Source organism: Chiloscyllium plagiosum, chromosome 16, assembly GCF_004010195.1.
Source record: "Chiloscyllium plagiosum isolate BGI_BamShark_2017 chromosome 16, ASM401019v2, whole genome shotgun sequence".
Taxonomy (NCBI): Eukaryota; Metazoa; Chordata; class Chondrichthyes; order Orectolobiformes; family Hemiscylliidae; genus Chiloscyllium; species Chiloscyllium plagiosum.
The window spans coordinates 25613464-25633518 of NC_057725.1; the positions used below are offsets into that span (position 1 = coordinate 25613464).

A 20055-nucleotide genomic window follows, 5' to 3' on the forward strand; every position below is an offset into this window, starting at 1 on the left:
GCAAAGTGGGTTAGATGCGTCTTTGTGTATTTGATGTGGAGTGGTTCTTACCTGAATACTGCTCTGTGTGTTTGATCTTTTTCTTCTCCATTTATTGTACATGAAAATAATCCAAAGGATTCTGCACCTAATAGAAACAAACACAAGTTTAAATGAACTCATTTCAACGCCATTGCATTTAAAATAACCAAACTTTACACCCATCTGCTGAAATGCTAGTTTAGTTACTCTGCACATATCTTAACCTCAAAAGTTTAAACCTGCCCAGGCACTGGCAACTCTTCATAAGGTGGTGGAAGCAGATTCAATAGTAAATTGCCAACAACAATTGGATTAACGCTAGAATGGAAGAAACCCGACAGGGCTACTAAGAAAGAACAGAAGGAAAGGGGACTAATTGGATAATTCTTTCAAAGAGACAGAATAGGCACAACAGTCCAAATGGTGAGAAGATTTTATTATTCCATACACTATTTTAACAACACTGCTAGCTGAAGAGGGTTTCAGAGGGACAGGTCAATGTTGTTAAGAATTTTGCACAGAAGTCTTTTCCTGATTTTAACAGAGCTTATCACCTCAGTAAAAAATATTAGAAAGACAACTATTGGATGAACAGTTTTTAATCTGCTAATACTGAATTAGCTAGTGTGTCAATTGCAAGGTCCAGAAACAACTATGACAGAATTCAGATCCTTATGAGATTTTGATATTGTTTCCTTCATCTTCTGAATACTTTGGTAAGTAGCACTGAGACAAGAGATTCATGCAGATTCTGTACTTGATTCACAATCCTCCTAACAGCCTTTTTCTTCTTGCACTACAGATTTATCATGCACCAATACACAAGACCAATTCCCAGCCTCTGATTGGAGGTCCCAGCAGCCAATAGCTAATTAGAGAAAATGGAAAAAACACAGTTTCTAATGGTGCTTTGTAATTTTGTAGAGACAGGTTTCTGTAAAACACTCCCTTGATGCACCAAACTTTACACATTATGAGGTATGCCTGACAGTGAGCCGATACTTGCCTACAAATTCTGAACTCATTGCACATGGAATGAAAGGAGCTTTGGGAAAGATTTGGTGTGAACACTGTTTAGATTTGGCTTCACGGTTCCACCCCTAGCCCCAACCTTTGAGTACTGAAGTTCTAATAAGAGTGAGGAAAACAGGAAGTAAATCAATATAAAATAATTTCTGTCTTGACAGATGTTGCCAGACCTGCTGAGATCTCCAGCAAATTAATTTGCTTTTATTTAGGAGAATTAATTTATCCATCATCTTCAGTCATGGAGGCTTGACAGGCTCTTTGAAAGTAGACTCAGCAATGCATAGGGGCCATAGAAAGTATACCTACATGATCATATCGGAGACCCAGGAGTGAAACTCTCAATATCATATCTTGCTGACTCATTGACTGGTCAATAACATTACGAAAAAGGGTGTCATTACTGGAGCAGATTAGCACAGCTCCAACAACGTTCAAGAAGCTTGGCACCATCCAAGACAAAGCAGCCGACTTGATGGCATCACATCCACAAGTATCCACTCCGTCCAATGATTCAACAGCAGCAGAGTGTACTATCAATAAGATGTACTGCAAAAGTCGGCCCAAGATCCTTAGATAGCACCTTCCAAACCTCCAACTACTTCTATCTAGAAGGACAAGGGCAGCAGATACATGGGAACACCATCACTAAGTTCCCCTCCAAGCAACCCCTCTATCCTGATTTACAAATATATACCATTCCTTCTCTGCTGCTGGGTCAAAATCCTGGAATTTCCAGTGGGTCAATCTACAGCAGGTGGGCTGCATTGGTTCAAGAAAGCAGCTCACCTCACCTTCTCAAGGGCAACAAGGGAAGGGCAATAAATGCTGGCCAGCCAGTGATGCCCACATCCTATGAACAAATTAAGAAAATTTATTATTAAATCATTGGAATTATTGCTTAATCCCTAATGTCCTTGAGATGATGGCAATGAGCCATGTGGTCTAGGTGCAGCAATACTGCCATTAGGGAGAATTCCAGGATTTTGACCCAATATCATAGAAGAACAGAACTGTGTAGCTCTGAATCAGGACATCATTATCTTGTTAGGTAACTGACAGTAAATGGCATCACCATATGTTCTCTTCTAGGTGATGGAAGCTGCAGGGTTGGAAGGCTTTATCAAAAACCATCTCACTTTACGCGAGCAATTCTGCTCTGGGTTTTGTGCAATGTTCCAAAGCACATGCAATCTTGAGAAACAATTCAATTTCTGAGGTCCTTAACAACCTTGAGGTCTCAACGTTGAATTCAATATCTTCTGACACTGGCCTCACGATGTTTGTTCTCCGCTTTTCTTACGTTCTGTCCTTCTCCCACCCACCTCTTGTTCCAAGCACAGCCTTGTGTAGTTTGCAGAGTAAAAATGGCACACTTATTAGACAGGACAAATTCTCTCCCTTTCATGGTTTCATTTACACCACTTTTTCTCCTTCTCCACCATTAACTTTTGCACTGGGTCTCTGCCTCAGTCAAACATATATATATTAAAAAACATTTTCTAATATCTCTCTGTACGAAGAGTCATACCAGATTTGAAAAGCTGACTCTGCTTTCTCTCTACAGATGTTGCCAGACCTGTGAAATTTTCCAGCATTCACTGTGCATGTTTCAATCAAACTCTGTCTACATATCTAGGGCAGTCATTCTCATGTCAACTCAGGAATTCATCTCTTTAGTCCATACGTGACCCATGGCGACAATGAGGTTTAGAGCAGAAGGGGTTCTGTTTGCTTTTATTACTTCATGCTATGTGATCACTACTGAGGACGATAACATGTATTGACAATCTACAATTGTCCTTCAATAAGGTGACAGATCACTTCATTCTTGAACTTCTGAGAGTTCATCTGGTATTAGTAAACCCCCAGTGTTGCTAAATAAAAAGACAGAGTTCTACACTTAACTGAACAGCAGTGAAGAAATTGTAATGCAGTTCCAAGTTAGGATGGTATGCTGTTTGGGGAAGAACTTGGAGGGTTTGGAAGAGATTGTCAAAGGAAACTTAACAAGTTGCTGCAATGCATCATCCATAGAGTATCCATTGATACTACCTATAGTGGAGGGATTGAATGTTTGAGGTAGATAGGGTATCAATTAAGGGGTCTGTTTTGTCTTCAATGGTGTTGAACTACCTGAGCAGCTACAGCCATCTGGGCAAGTGTATTCCATCAGACCCCTGAAATTTGATTAGACAATGAGGAATCAGGTGGTGAGTTACTCACCACATAGTTCCCAGATTCTGTCCTAGTCTTGTCACCTTGTGGAACCCAAATTGAGCATCAGTGCCGAGGTTATCACTGAGTAAGAGCTGCTTGATAGTACTGTCGATGACATTTTCCATCACTTTACTGACAGACAATGGATTGATGCAGTGGTAATTGACTGGGCTAATTTGTTCTGTTTTTGTGATTTATACGCACACAAACACACACACACAAACACATGAGCAATTTTGTTTTACATTGTTGGATAGAACAGTTGGTTCTGAGGTACAAGTCTTCAGTATGACAGCCAAGATGTTGTCAGGACTGGTGGCCTTTGCAAGATTCAGTGTAATTCTGTGTTAGAGCCTCAGGACAGTGCTATCTGAAGTTTAGATCTGTCCAATGTTGGTCACTTGGCCTGATGGTAAAGGTAAAGTATTGAGCATATAGTTTTACAGTGCATAGTGTGGTGGAAGACAACAGAAGAATAAGTCATCTCATTTAAACCGACAATGATTCTAAGAAAATTGGACTTTTAACAGAAGTCTCATCTGCCCACTTAGGAAACTATTTTGAGGAAAAACAGGTGTATTCTTTCCTGCTGTGCCAAAACAATATTGAAACAAATATTGTGGGAGTTTGCATGGTTGCCGTGCTCCTCTATTACAGCATGATCACATTCTTAAGTGTTTTATTGTCTTAAGAACCACTTTGTAAAGTTTGGAGGCTATGATCGCATGATAAATACATCTTTTCTTTTTCAATCTCAGTCAGAGAACTATATACTACAGTAGGGGCCTATTGAGTCTGTATTGTCAAAAATACACTGCTACCTACACCAGTCTCATTTTCCATAGAGACACAGCCTTGAATATTGTGTTATGGCACTTAAAGTGCTTATCCAAATACTCGGAGAAAAGGTTGTGTGGTTACCCACCTCAACTACCCTCCCAGACAGATCATTCTAGATCCCCACTAACCTCTGGGTAAAACGGTTTTCCTCAAATCACCGTTAACCCTCCTGCCTTCCATTTTAAAAGTGTGCCCCTTGTTCTTGACCAACTTTCTATCCATCCTGCCCATTTGAACGTAGAACATTACAGCGCAGCACAGGCCCTTTGGCCCTCAATGTTGCTTGCCCTGTGAAACACATCTGAAGCCCATCTAACCTACACTAAGTAATGTTCTATGTTCTGTTAGTTATTGTTCTCCTTATAAAAGGTTATGCCCAAGTTAGACTCAATATATGCAAAATTCCCATGAACCTGAAAAGGTGCATCGTCATTACTGACATACAACTCCAGTTTTATTTACTGTCCCTTTTGTAGATTGCTCAATGTTCCTCTCTTCCATCACCTCCCCTTGTCCCAACCCCACTCCATTGCACATGTCTATTGTGACCACCCCATCACCGGAGATAAGCATCAATTTGCACTGGTACTGTCCCAGAAAAAGGGAAGCAAAGAAATTCACACATTAAAGAAGAGAGGAGTCATATGGAACAAAACCAGAAGTTACTGGAGAAACTCAGCAGGACTAGCAGCATCTGAGGGAAGAAAGAATTAATGTTTCATGTCCAGTAACTGTTCATTAGAACTGATGGCTGAAGACAACATTACAGGGGTGGTGGTGGCCTGAAGGCAGAGGCGAGTAGATAGATGGAGATGGAGCCCAGACAGAGCGTGCAAAATATGAAATAAACAAGGAGATTATAGATGGCAGGCTAGGACAGAAGAAAAGCGGAAATAGTGATAATGATGAGACTCCAATCTTACCTAATATTGAAAATTCCTCAACTCATTTTGGGTGGGTGGGGGGGGGGGGCGGGGGGGGGTAGATGGTGATGGTAGGCAAGGAGCAGTTTTTTATTTGCAATTATTAACTTGAGTTATTCCAGACAGCTGTCAGTAGGGTTCCATTAATGATCAGGCTGCACTGAGTGGAGAAAGTGGGCCTTCTTATTGCCACAGCAAGTAATGAAAAGGGCTGGCGCTGGGTATAGTAATTATTGTGGTGAATTTCACACTCAGAACAGCACAGAATTAATTGAGGCCACTCAGTTTATCGAGTCTACATCAGCTCTTTGAACCGAGAAGTCTACATAGCCCCACTCCCTTTCCCAGATTCCTACATTTCTTTTCCTTGCAATATTTCTCAAATTGTATTCTAAAGCCATGAATTGAATCTGTTTCCACCACTCCATCAGGCAATGTCTTCGAACTCCTAACCAATGGTTGCTTAAAGAGGATTTTCCTCTTGTCTCTGGTTCTGTTACCTCTGTTCCCTTAAATCTGTGCACTCTGGTCATCAACTTTGCAACCATTGGGAATGGTTTCTTTTTAGCTATCTTATGATCCCGCTAATTATTATGCAAAAGAGATCAGTTCCCAGAACAAAACCTAGCCTGATAGTCCCCAAGTTTCAGTTTTGTTGTTTTGTTTATCCCATTCATGTCAAACTGAACATATTCATGAGAGGCTGCTAATGTACTTAAAAGAAACCAAAAAAGGTATTGCACATAAAAGGGAGATTAAAAATATCAACTAATTACACTTTTCAAGACCTGCTTGAAATTTCTTCTGACAAATAAGTAAATATTTAGCCCTTTATCTTAAACACACACGTTACAGATACTCACACCTGAGTGGAGGGTCATCCTGCCTGCCCTTTGAAAGCTTCTTGCTCAATTGGATGGCTGGAATTACTTTCTGGAGATTTTTTCTTCAAAGACATCTTTAACACTTTCAGAACAAACACATAGGTTTTTCATACCCTCAGTTTCCAGACATTTGCTGGCCAATCTTCTATCTGCAGACAGACTCACTGACTTTGTTTTTTTTCCCCTCTTTAGCAAATTGGGACTTTTCTCCATCTGCACAGATTGTTTTGAGACTGCTAAACTGACAATACTGTTTCTTACTCTAACTGAACATGGCCACATTAACTGACCTTCTGGATGGTCGTGCCTTTGAGATACTAGAGCAACATTTCTTTTTCCTCTCTATCCTTATTTCTAATGCAGTGAACCATTCACCTCAAGATATTTAAAGACCAATAAACAAAAACACTTCAATAACACTCCCAGAATAAATCAAAAATGAAATTAAAAGCTATGTCCTTCCTTGTCGACAAACAATACAGAAATACAAATCAAAGTTAAAGCTAAACATTGTTCTTCACTTCAAAATTCAATTTTCCAAATAATATACCACTGATCCTCCCAGTTATTGTATCAACACCCTTCATGGATTTCAAAAGTCTATATTGAATCTCTGCTTGGCCTCTCTACTCTGGTGAGCATCTCATGCAGACAGGAACACAGTAGAAACAGAGGCTACAATTGACCCTTCATCTACTTTGGACGAAGGCTCTACAATTACAGGAGAGGCACTAATGGAATTTAAGCCTGTTATCAAAAACTAGGACTTGTTCAAAAATCAAGACTGATGTTCCAAGACAGTACTGGTAGATTACTGCACTGCTGAAGGTATTGGCTTTTGGAAAGGATGACAAACCAAAATCTCATCTGTCTCTGGATATAAAAGAATCATATCACTTTCAGTAAAGAGCAGGTCAGTTCTTCCCCAACCGCAGTGTCCTGGCCAATAGTCACCCCCCAAATTAACCATGCCTCCCATCCAAAGACAGACTATCTGATCACTGTCATATTGCTGTTTAGAGTGTGTTAAGTTTTGACTGACATTTACAATTCCAAAACACAATAGTAGCTTCACTTAAAGCATTACATTGGCTAGAAAGCATTTTGTGATATTTGGGAATCATGAAAGTCACTAGATAAATGCAAATCTTTCTTTCCTTTTTCAGCTTGCTAGTGATGCCTGTATTCTAAGAATGATTTCAACTAATGGTGAGCACATTGCAATGTACACCCTGAGGGAATCTATGAAACAACTCCTACAGAGTTTCATCCTTGAGGCTTGGAAAAAAAATCCAGGCAAGCATCAATGTTCAGTATTGAGGGAATGAGGGCACCTTATTCAGGTGGGCTTGAACAAGCATGTGGCATTATTCAGAGAACAAGAGTAGACTTATTTTCCTGGGTACCATGTTTTACTTAACCACCCAAATGGAACAAATTTATCAGGCTTTAATTTGTTTACGGGAGCTTGCTGTGTGCAAATTGGCTGCTATGCTTCCTATAGTATAACAGCAACTACACTTCAATTACCTTATTAATTATAAAGTGTTTTGGGATCCCTGAACTTTTGAAAAGTATTTACTAATGGCTTTAGGACTCTGGAGTAAACCTACGATAAAATGTCAGAGTTGTACCTCACTGGGCATAAATAGCACAGTGTGGGCGTTGTTAAAAGGAGGAAAAGACTCAGGGAACTAGGCAGAAACATAAAATCTAACCACATGAATGTTACAAACATTTGCAGAGATGCATGTGGAGTAAAAGAACAGTATTAGTGGTAGAGTTTATGAAATAGCCTTTCAGTAATGTAACAGTAAGATTAAAGTTAGAGTTATCTCTGAATTGTAACATTTAGGTTCAATATGTAATTCAGTGTCAAGAGGCATGGACCGAAGGGTCTGTTTCCATGTTGTACATCTCTATGACTAACTTTCGAAAGAAATCCAAGCCTGAAGACAGCTGTTGACTTCACCTTCTCTTTGAGCAGTCTGTCTTGAATCCTTACTCATGAATATACATTACATAAATATAAGTTCTTACCATAAAAGTACAACAATAAGCATTTTACTGCAAACCAAATGGTATGTTTCAACGCGTCACCCGATAACCCCACAGTCCGTTTATACCTAATAGCTCTGAAGCACATTTAATCAGCTTTGCCCAATCATGGTGAAATGAGCAACAAAGACTATCAGGGAGGAGAAAGTGAGAATTGCAGATGCTGGAGATCAGAGTGGAAGAAGGTGGTGCTAGGAAAGCGCAGCAGGTCAGGCAGCATCCAAGGAGCGGGACAATTGATGTTTCAGGCATAAATTCTTCAACAGGAATGAGGCTTATGGGCCAAGGGGGCTGAGAGATAAGCAGGAAGGGGTGGGGCGGGTGAGGTAGCTGGGAATGCGATAGGTCAGAGAGAAGGGTGGAGCAGATAGGTGGGAAGGAAGATAGACAGGTAGGACCATTCAAGAGGGTGGTGCTAAGTTGGAAGTTTGGGATTGGAATAAGGTGGGCAGGTGGGAAAGAGAAATGGGAAAACTGGTGAAATCCACATTGATCCCATGTGGTGGGAGTTGTTGTTTGTGGGATATATTGGCCACAACACTGGAGAACTTTCTTGCTCATTTTCTAATTGTATTATGGGATCTGAAGCATCCAACTGAAGGTAGATGGGGTCTCTGTTTCCTCAGGGCATCTGAACTGAAAGAGGGCCCTTCTGACAGTGCAGCATTCCTACAGTACTGCACTGGAGTACATCAACCTAGATTATTTGCTTAAGTTATTTCTTCATGAAATAAATCCAGCTGAACAAAATTGACTTATCGTTAAGGCCATCATTTTCATAAAAAATTGAGGACTTTAAAATCGCCAGAACTTTGGTAAAGAGACAATATTTACAAACTGTTCAAACCACATTTGATCCTTCAGCCAAAAGCTGCTTCTGCTTCAGTGCTCGCGGGGGCATGTTGGAAACTCAGAGTTGGAATTCCACAACCCTGGGCAAAGTTTAAATTCAGGGAAGCCGTCTCTGCGTGGGATAAAGGTCGCAAACTGTCTTGGATTACCTTGGGGACAGGAGTGGGCAGCAAATCAGGCAGGTTCAAAAAAGCAAGACGTGCACTTTTCTCAATTCTCTTTTAACTTATTCCATTGGTTGCAATTAAAATGTTGGGTATGGGAGAAAATAGACCAGTTAACTTGGAAGGGTAACAACAACTTGCATTTGTGTGGTGCATTTAGCACAGTGAACCATCCCAAGGCACTTCACACAAGCAATGATACAGACGTACAAAATGCAGAAGGGGCTCAACAGGTCAGATGCTGGAAGGATGTCTCTATTGCCTGGGATGTCGTGGAAGTGACATCACAGTCAGGAAATAGAGGAAATGACATCACAATCCTTATTGTGGGGGGACTATGGTGAGGAGAAACGTCTTAATCCAGAAATTCAGGAATAGTTCCAATTCTCTATCCCAGAGTGTGTTATGGATATTCAGCAATTGAATATATTCAAAAGAGATTGATGGATTTTTGAGTACTCAGGGGAATTAAGAAATATGGGGATTTGAGGGTAGAATCATAGAGTCCCTACAGTGTGGAAGCAAGCCATTCGGCCAATTGAATCCACATCAACCCTCCAAAAAGCATTCCGCCCAGACCAATACCCCCCCACCCTATCGCTGTAACCCTGCATTTCACATGGCCAATCCACCTATCCTGCACATCCCTGCACACCTTGATCAATTTAGTATGGCCAATCCACCTAAGCTGGGCATCTTTGGCCTGTGGAAGGAAACTGGAGCACCAGAAGAAACCCACGCAGATACGGGGAGATGTGTAAACTCCACACAGAGTCTGGAATCGAACCTGGGATCCAGGTGTATTGACAGCCAGCAGTGCTAACCACCATGCTGCCTATAGGTAAATACCTGTTGTGATTTATTGAAGTGAAAAATGGGCTTGAAGGGCCAAATGGTCTATTCTTGCTGGTTTCTAGCATTCTCATTACATGTGGTAGGACCAGAGGGGATTTATTTGGCAAGTTAAGCCTGGGACCCCACATCATGAGGAACTTCCTTCTGGAACATTACACATGTATCCCCACAGCCACACTGTCAAGTCACTGTATCCCAGAAAGGAAATAATTGGAAGCTACTTACTGGATGTCCTTGATCTTCCACTCATAAAAACGTTGAGGAATTTCTTGGAGAAAGGAATATCTGCTTCTGGCGTGGAGTCTTCTGACAGACAGATCGAGTCCCTGTTCGGCACACCCTCCTCGTATTCCTCCCCAATTGCAGACTCGTACGGCGACGTAACACAGTTGTCATAGACGGTTGCTGAATCGCTGTCATCACTGTACCCTGAGTAACAGTGCTTTAGGCTCACCAGCTCCAACTGCATGTTGTCATCCACAACCAGAGTGTATTTAACAGAGTCATAGGACAGCGCACTGTCGGAGCTGACTGAGGTCCGTGGACAGAGCTGCTCTGCATTGAGCGAGGTTCGTGGCAGTGAGCAGCTATGGGATGTGGAAAGGCAGGAGAGCACTTCGTCCTCTTCACTGATGGATGGTTTTGGGTTCCCCGGCAGGGTCAGGCAGGGGGCAAAGTCCACATCTGAGCTGATGGACATGCGGTTCTCATTGGACTGAGAGAGGAAAGGTTTCTCGTTTTCAGACGAGTCAGAGTTCCTTTGCACCGGAGTTAGGTAGATCTCCTCAGTCGCCTCAATTGGCACCTGTGTTTGGTACTGGATGTGCTCATCATGTAGGCTTTCGTTATCCTTCGCCCGCTGGTTAGAGGCAGTCGCTGTCACAGAGCATCCTGTGGCTTTGGAAGCTGCAATCTCGCTCTGTCCTGTTGGCGCCCGCCTGCAGGTGCTGACCTGGGAAGTTGATGTCCCTTTGTCAGTGGTGCCACTTGCTGGTTTCACCTCATCTCCGAGGCATCCGTGAGTGGGAGTCACATCTCCTATAACACAGGAAAGTATACTCAATATCCCAAACAAAAGAAGCCAATCTTAAATAAGCAGTTGCTCTATTCCCTAGGTCACTGGATTGCTTTTAAAGAGAAAGTTATCCGCTGCACTGCTCAGCAAACACTCCCTCCTCTTGTCAGTCAAGAGTCACAGAGTACTGTATCACCTGCATGTAGCCTAGGGACTGGATTGATGAAAGGAATAAGGAAGAGCAAGGAGGGAGGAAAAACACAAGTTGTAAAGTGGGAAAAAGAAGACATAACAGGAGGGAGAGTGCAGTAAGAGGATGGAAGAGCAGAAGAGCAAAGATGGGGGCAAAAAGGGAAAGAAAACTGAGGGGAGGAAGAAAGGGAAAGGAGGATAAAGAAAGGGAAGAGAGAGGAGGCGGCTGGAAAGGAGGAGGAATAGTTGGAAGAGAAGGACAGGGGACAGAATTGAGGTATAAGGATATTGAGAGTGGGGGACAAACAAATGGACAAAATGACAGACACAAACAGAGGTTTTGTGAAAAAAGGGTGAAATGTAGAATTCCAATCTCTGTTTAAAAATATTCAGCTCTTTGCAAAGAATTGTGTTTGAAGCTCTCTCTCATGTCTCTCTGTAGACTTCAGACATTTGCAGAGTTGAGAGTCCAAAGGTATGCAAGTTAGGTGGATTGGCCATGCTAAAGTGTCCAGGAATGTGCAGGCTTGGGTAGATTAGCCATTAGAAATGCAGGGTTACAAGTTAGCGAAATGGGTCTGGATGGGACACTCGGAGCTTCAGTGTGGACTCAATGGGCCAATTGGCCTGTTTCCACACTGTAGGGGTTCTATGATTCTCTCTAGTTAAAAAAAAATCATAAAAGTCGGACATACATCTCAAAGTGAAATTGGAATGGCCACTGGACAATTGATGCAGAGACTCCAGTTAAAAAGAGTCTGGATTCCAAAATGTCAGCTAGTGAAATTTGTAATCAGTTAATAAATCTGGCATGAATAGTTGGCCCTAGTAACGGTGAAATGGTCTCTAATCAGTAATGGTCATAAAATCCAGTTGATTCATTAATGCTCTTCAGGGAAGGAAATTTGCCAGCCTCACCAATCTGGTCCACATGTAATTCCAGATTATCAAATACCTTCTGAAATTGCCTAGCAAGTTCACTCAATTCAAAAGGAATGAAGAGGGGTGATGGACACCACAAATGCTGGCCTTGCTGGTGATGGCTACATACTAATGAAAGAATATACAAACCAAAACATGATTGTGACATGTAGAGTGTACTACCTGGAACCGTGATGGAGGCAGATTCCATTGAAGCATTCAAGGGGGCATTAGATAATTATTTGGATAGATGTGGTATGCAGGAATAGGAAGAAAAAGGTAGGGACTGGCATTAGGTAATAGAACTATTGGCAGGCGTGATGAACCAAATGGCCTCAAACTGGCTGTAACAATTCTGTGATTCTGAGCAGAGAAGGTCAGGAACAGATTTAAAAGGTGTGTTTAAAATCTTGAAATGGGAGACAAAGCAAACAAGGAGAACCAGTTTTCACAACTGAAGGTCAAATACACGGAGACACAGATTAAAAGGTCATTTTCAAAAGAGAAAAGAGTAGCATAAGGAAAGACTTTTTCACACAAGAAGTGTTTGGGATATGGAATGTACTGGGCTGGCAGAAATAGATTGAATGGTAACTGTTGAGCAGGGAATTGGTTTAGATTTTGGAGGGAAGGTGAAGTAATAGGACAAATTGGCATTGGAGAAAAATTCTCCCCCATCTTGTTACTTCACCAGGGGAGTGCTGGGCAAGGTGGTCCATGGGTGACCTACACAACTCGCCAATGATTAACACCCTGGTGGTCAAGAAATGGCCACTTAAGGACCTCAACTCACCACATCCCCAGTTGCTTGGTCCTATCGGATAGAAATTGGAAGCATGAGTGGCAGAGAGAGAGTGGCCTCTTAAAGCCACATCTCTTCCATTGCCTCTGATTGACCAGGCCCCTCTCCCAATATGATCCCCACTCCTTCAGAAAGAAAGAAAAACTTACCCTCTCATCGTTGGATTCTTTGGAGCTGTAGGTCTCGTACAACCCTTGATGGGATGGGCTGAAGAGCCTCTTTCTGTGTAGTAAAAACTCTCATTATATGACTAAATCCTCTAATTTTTGTGTGGGGAATGGAATGCAAAAGTAAGGGTGTTATACTTCTGCTGTCATGCAGGGCATTGGTGAGACCGCATCTGAGTTATTGTGTCCGTATTGGTCGTCTTATTTAAGGAAGGGTTAAATATACTGGAATCAGTTCAGGGATGGCTCATTAGGTTAATCCATGGAATGGATGGAAAGGCTGGATCGACCAGGCTTGGATCGCTAGTGTTTAGCAATCGGAGATGATTGAAACAATCTCCACGTAGGTCTGACAAGATGCATGTAGCAAGGAGGTTTCCTAGTTTGGGAGAATCTGGAACTAGGAGTCATTGTTTTAAAATAAAAGGGAAACCCATTTAAGACAGATGAGGAGATATTATTTTTCAGAGAGTCATCAGTTTTTGGAATGCTATTTTTCAAAAGGTGATGAAAGCAGTGTCTTTGATTATTTTTTAAAACAGCAGTTGGTAGGGTTAGGATTATAAGAAGGTGAAAGAGTTATCGGGGTAGACAGAAGTTTAGAGAAATCAGATCTGCCACGACCTAAGTGAATGATGGAGCAGGCTCAAAGGATTGAGTGACTGATTTGTTCCAAACCTGTACAATCAGTTAGGAATCTTGGATTCTCAATGCAGTCGAAAGAAAAGCTTTGTCAGTTGTTAAATCAGGCCATATGGGGGAAGTGCTGTGGGAAATCACAAGGAAAGCGGCTAACGGTCAGGCAAACATTTCGGAGGACATCTGCAGTCCAGTGAACATTTTTGCTTTGTGCAAATATCACTTTCCTAGCTGCTTGGTACACTGCATAACAGACCATTAGAGAATCAGCCCAATTTTTATTCCATTGGAGCAACTAGCTCCATTGATAGAGTGCCTGAAGAGAGACGTATAAGATACTTCACGAGCATAAAATCAGAATAAACTAACAATAAGCCAAGGAGGAACTCTCTCTTACCCCAGCAACCAAATGCTGGGTAAAGAGATAAGTAGGGCCTTAAAGGAGGCAGTAATTATGACTATAGGAAGAGAAAACATCTGGTTTCCTTGGTCTCATATTCCCATGTCAATGCAGTGGGACAATCTAAAGTCACAAACTCTCCTGTGGGAGAGAAGAGCAATGCAGGAAAATTTCTGAAGCTCTCTGACAGGCAGAAATACAAAGATGGACCTCCTTACTCTGCTTCTGTACTCAGTCCTGCAGAATCCAGCTCCAGAGTCTATCCCCACTCAGCCAGGGCTACCAAGTCCCATTCAGCTAACACCTCAGAGTTCAGTGACTGACATCACCTCAAATTTAAAATTCTTATCCTCACATTCAAATCCTTCAATGTCCTTTGTTTGTTCATTCGCAGGACATGGGCATAGCTGGCTGGCCAGCAGTTATCAAACCCTAGTTGCCCTTAAGATGGTAGTGAGCTACCTTCTTGAATATCTAGAGTCCACATTTTGAAGGTAGACCGACAATGCCATTAGGGAGGATTCCAAGATTTTGACTCAGCAACAGTGAAGGAATGACAACATATTGCCAGGATGGGGAGTGGGGGTTTGGAGGGAAACTTGCAGATGGCGGAGTTCCCATCTATCTGCTCACCCCTTCCCTATCCTTGTGACCTCCTCCAACCTTACATACCGATTTTGCCAATGCCACCCTGCCAATTCTGGTGTCGCACACATCCCTTTAATTTTCACCCCATCATTGGCAACTTTAATTGCAGCTGCACAGATCCTAAACTCAAGCATACCCTTCCTAAATCATTCTGTTGTTTTACATGCCTTTGTCCTTTGAGACCTTCCTTTAAAAACAAACTTTTTTCACCAAGCTTTGGGTCATGTCTCATGATATCACCTGATCTGGCTCAGAGCCAAATTCTTGTCTGATAACTCTCCAGTGAAGCATCTTCAATATTTTACCATGTTAAGGGGGCAATACAATGCAAGAGTCTGTTTCAAATCACAACCCAACATTCATGTTGTTTCTCTTTTTAAAAAACATCCCTGTGCAATTCACACCCTTAGAGCTCACTCAGCAAATCGGATGGTTTAAGAACGGAGTTAATAAATGCTGCTCTTAAAGTTTGTGTCAAAACAAACATATCAGGGCTTGGCTCAGTGCAGGAACACATACCTGTTTTGAGTGGGGATGATGATTGGGAGACCTTTTCTTGCCAGCTGTACTTTTTACCAAATGAGTTGTTGTTCAGCGTATCCTGTAATACAGGTAAACAAAGGATATTAGATGCAGATGGCAACAGTCTCACCAAGCTGGGCAGCACACAATGGGCCATGCAACATATTTTCAAGAAGTTGCAGAGATTATTTAATATAATTCTCCTGCTTTTGAATGACTGAGACACCATAAAGGTAAAAAAAAAACCCAAGACTGTGGGCAGTAGTGCAGATCTGGGTAAATAAGCTACACTGCCTGTTAAACCTCTCTCTTGTTCTCTCATCATATTCTTCAATCGGGTACATCAATTGGTGACAAGGTTAATATCATTCAGTTCTTCAACAGAAGTCAAAAGTGACTCTTATTAACTTGACCTTTAGTAACAATAGTGCAATGAATAGAGGCTTCTAGCGTGAATAGTCAGCCTGATCCCATTCATTCCTTACACTGTCACAGATCTTGGCTTTGAGTGCAAGTATAAAGCATGTGATGGAGAGTTTGCAGCCGATTTTACAGCTCTCCCAAGTACAGTGTTCACATCTCAAATAGGCCATTTAGCTTAGCTGCTTTGTCACTCCTTATGCTTTCCCAGAGTCTCCTTCCATCCTCCTCCATCCAAAGCTATTGATATATCTGTCAACTCTTTTCCCTCTCCCTCATGCAATATTGAGTTACCTTTTAAATTTTACTCAACCACCTCAAGCATTGCACGTGGGGATGAATTTCACATTTCATCCACTCCCTACAGCAAGGGATTCCTCCTGAATTCCCTATTGGATTGATTACTATTGTATAGTTATGGCCCTTAATTTTGAACCTATCCCACAAGTGAAAAACCTCTATGAAATAAGATGATCCATTTACACATTGTAACCCTGTCAGACTTCTCATCTGTCTCATCTACTGTTGGTGCCAGTTCATGCTCATTGTAAACACTAGATTAGACTATTCCAATGCACCACTGCTGGCCTCCCACAATCTACACATTGGTTTCAAAACTTCATTCTGGTTTTCAAATCCATTCAAGTCTTTGCACTATAATCTCTTCCAGCCCCACAACCATCCAAAATATCTACGCTCATTATGTTCTGGTGTCTTGAGCATCCGATTTCTGCTGTGTCTTTGCCTAGGCCCCAAATTCCCTCTGTCTCGATCACCCTCTCTTATGCCCTTCAAGGTGTTCCTTAAGACCTACTTCATGGACCAAGCTTATGGCTACCTTGCCTAATAATGCTTGGCGTGGTTCAACTTTTTTTTTTCAAAAAACTTTGATTGTGAAATGCATTTTGGACTTTTTTTTAAAAACTATGTTTAAAGCACTGTACAAGTTCCTGGCTGTCTAGCCAAACAAACACGGTTACAATCTTAGACTATTCACTGCAACACAATAGGCTTCTTGGCTAAAACCGAATTGCAACATGCGTTCAGAATTCTCTTTTGCAACAATTGCTGGCTTAATACTTCAAAATTCTGTTGCTGAACTCCAATCAAATAGAGTACTTGCTATCCGAGTCAGATCTTATTAGTGATGAGAGATGATCTTTGCCAAATCCTCCTCTTGCTCCAGGGAGCATAAGCTCTGAACAATGCATACTAAAGCATCATATGCCTGTGACATCAAATGAGAAGCAAATGCTCCATTTAGGCAGAAGGGAATGGTGATCATTACAGTGCTTCTAATCAACTAAATGGCTAGGTTAATAAATGCAGACTTTTGTTTTAAATCTTTCCTCACTTGGAATCTTATAGCAGATATAGCCATCCTGTTTGAAGTACGGTTTGGTCTTGAAATTGCAAATTCGTAGGCAGCAATGTTGTTTATTAAATCAACTGCAGGGATGTCCCTTCCAATCATTTTTCCAGTCAATCTGAATTAAACTGGCTTGAAATAATTTGTTCAGTCCCAGTTCAGCAAAGCCTAAAGATTTCTGCAGTGACTAGCTACCCAGCAATGCTTGCCACTTCACGTCAGACTGCCAACATCTGGCCCTTGGTGAATGGCCGGAAGCGATTAGAAGGAAAGTCATTGCTTCAAATTGTAGCCTTGGCATTTTGCATTGCCTTTCCCAACATGTGGCCACTATCTGTAACAGTGCTGCCACTATATACCAAAAGCACTAATAATATGCATTCTGTAAAGAGTGAGGATCCAATTAACCAGATAGCCAATGTATGTGGGATAAGTATTTCAATGAGGCCACATTCACAGTTAACTAGAGTGTCCAATTTGGTCTAATATGAGACCAGTTTAAGCCGCCTCCCAGCATTCAGTATGGCAATTCTGAATTAAGCAAAAGAGCTCATTTTCCAAGTTGAAAGTGATTATTTCAAAAACCTGGGAATGAGGGGAGACAAAAACAAAAATCTAGGATGGTCTTGCTCTTTAACAACATTAGCCTGGTACTTTGCATCTTTGACTCAAATTTCCTTGTAGTCTTTGGAGACACATCTGTAATACTTAATTTCTGCTTGGGTGTATTCATTTCATAACCCTAATTTATTTAGATTTACTAGTTCCCTGCTAATGCAATCTTTGGTAATTTTTTTTGATATTCTAAAATATTCACTATGGGGTGATAGTGATAATAAAAGAGGCTATGTATTCCCTACGTAGTAACAGTGACCAAATTTCAAGTAGTGCTTCAGTGACCAAGTAGTGCTTTGGAGCGTCAATAAACCATGCAAGACACTATAGTTGTGTTTTATTCCTTTAATCATGACTTCAAATGTTTATAGCATTACATATTCAAATAAAGAGTTGAAGAAATTTAAACTAAATGATAATTTCATTAAAATGCATGCCTTCCACAATGTTTGGACCTTATGAAATCAAATGGCTAATGCGCCCTCACCAATTGGCAAGGAGTGATAAAGAAATAATTGAGAAATTGCAGGGAGCTCCACAAGTCTTGTGATGTCTACTTTTTTGCAGACCTCAACTGTGCACAGAGTTAAACAAGTTTGCAGATTGTTTAATACTATGATGCCTTGAGGTTAGGGCCTACTCAACTGAAGGATTAACTTAAGAATATATAACTTGAAGGGGAGTAAGCCTGGATGTAAAGTGATTCAATATTGATGTGCTGGAAGTGCAGCTTTGAAACAATACCAACTGATTCACAAGCACCTAATTTCATAGAGTCAGAGTCATAGAGATGTACAGCATGGAAACAGACTTTTGGTCCAACCCATCCAAGCCGACCAGATATTCCAACCCAATCTAGTCCCACCTGCCAGCACCCAGTCCATATCCCTCCAAAACCTTCCTATTCATATACCCATCCAAATGCCTCTTCAATGCTGCAATTGTACCAGCCTCTACCACTTCCTCTGGCAGCTCATTCCATTTACGTACCACCGTCTGTGTGAAAACATTGCCCCTTAGGTCTCTTTTATATATTTCCCTCTCACCCTAAACCTATGCCCTCTAGCTCTGGACTCCCTGACCCCTGGGAAGAGACTTTGCCTATTTACCCTATCCATGCCCCTCAATTTTGTAAACGTCTAGAAGGTCACCCCTCAGCCTCTGACACTTCAGGGAAAACAGCCCCAGCATGATCAGCCTCTCCCTATAGCTCAAATCCTCCAACCCTGGCAACATCCTTGTAAATCTTTTCTGAACCCTTTCAAGTTTCACAACATCTTTCCGATAGGAAGGAGACCAGAATTGCACGCAATATTCCAACAGTGGCCTAACCAATATCCTGCCGCAACATGACCTCCCAACTCCTGTACTCAATACTCTGACCAATAAAGGAAAGCATACCAAATGCCTTCTTCACTATCCTATCTACCTGCGACTCCACTTTCAAGGAGCTATCAACCTGCACTCCAAGGTCTCTTTGTTCAGCAACACTCCCTAGGACCTTACCAGTGAGTGTAGAAGTCCTGCTAAGATTTGCTTTCTCAAAATGCAGCGCCTCTCATTTATCTGAATTAAACTCCATCTGCCACTTCTCAGTCCATTGGCCCATCAGCTCAAGATCCTGTTGTAATTGGAGGTAACCCTCTTCACTGTCCAATACACCTCCAATTTTGGTGTCATCTGCAAACTTATTCACTGTACCTCTTGTGCTCACACCCAAATCATTTATGTAAATGACACAAAGTAGAAGACCCAGCACCGATCCTTGTGGCACTCCACTGGTCACAGGCCTCCAGTCTGAAAAACAACCCTCCACCACCACCCTCTGTCTTTTACCTTTGAGCCTAGTTCTGTATCCAAATGGCTAGTTCTCCCTGTATTCAGTGAGATCTAACCTTGTTAACCAGTCTCCCATGGGGAACACCTTACTGAAGTCCATATACATCACATCTACCGCTTTGCCCTCATCAATCCTCTTTGTTACTTGCTCAAAAATTCAATCAAGTTTGTAGACATGATTTCCCACGCACAAAGCCATGTTGACTATCCCTGATCAGTCCTTGCCTTTCCAAATACATGTACATCCTGTCCCTCAGGATTCTCTCAACAACTTGTCCACCACCGACATCAGGCTCACTGATCTACAGTTCCCCAGCTTGTCCTTACCACCCTTCTTAAACAGTGGCACCACATTAGCCACCTCCAGTCTTCCGGCACCTCACCTGTGACTATCAATGATACAAATACCTCAGCAAGAGGCCTAGCAATCACTTCTCTAGTTATCCAGAGTTCTTGGGTACACCTGATCAGGTCCTGGGGATTTATCCACCTTTACCCATTTCAAGGCATCCAGCACTTCCTCCTCTGTAATATGGACATTTTTCAAGGTGTCACCATCTATTTCGCTACATTCTATATCTTCCATATCCTTTTCCACAATAAATACTGATGCAAAATACTCGTTTAGTATCTCCCCCATTTTCTGTGGCTCCACACAAAGGC

The 20055-nt window shown here is 41.8% G+C and overlaps 1 protein-coding gene across 7 annotated transcripts in view; it reads right to left on the reverse strand.

Moving 5' to 3' along the window:
- mapk8ip1b (mitogen-activated protein kinase 8 interacting protein 1b) overlaps window positions 1-20055 on the reverse strand; it is a 150414-nt gene that overhangs the window by 22959 nt on the left and 107400 nt on the right. For 6 of the 7 annotated variants that reach the window (XM_043705587.1, XM_043705586.1, XM_043705590.1 and 3 more), the window contains 3 exons: window positions 15147-15228; window positions 10069-10881; window positions 52-127 (listed from right to left, as the gene is read on the reverse strand). In XM_043705587.1, coding sequence (XP_043561522.1) covers window positions 52-127; window positions 10069-10881; window positions 15147-15228 — 971 coding nt within the window. The remainder of the gene's footprint in view (window positions 1-51; window positions 128-10068; window positions 10882-15146; window positions 15229-20055) is intronic. The other variant, XM_043705588.1, reaches the window with a different exon arrangement.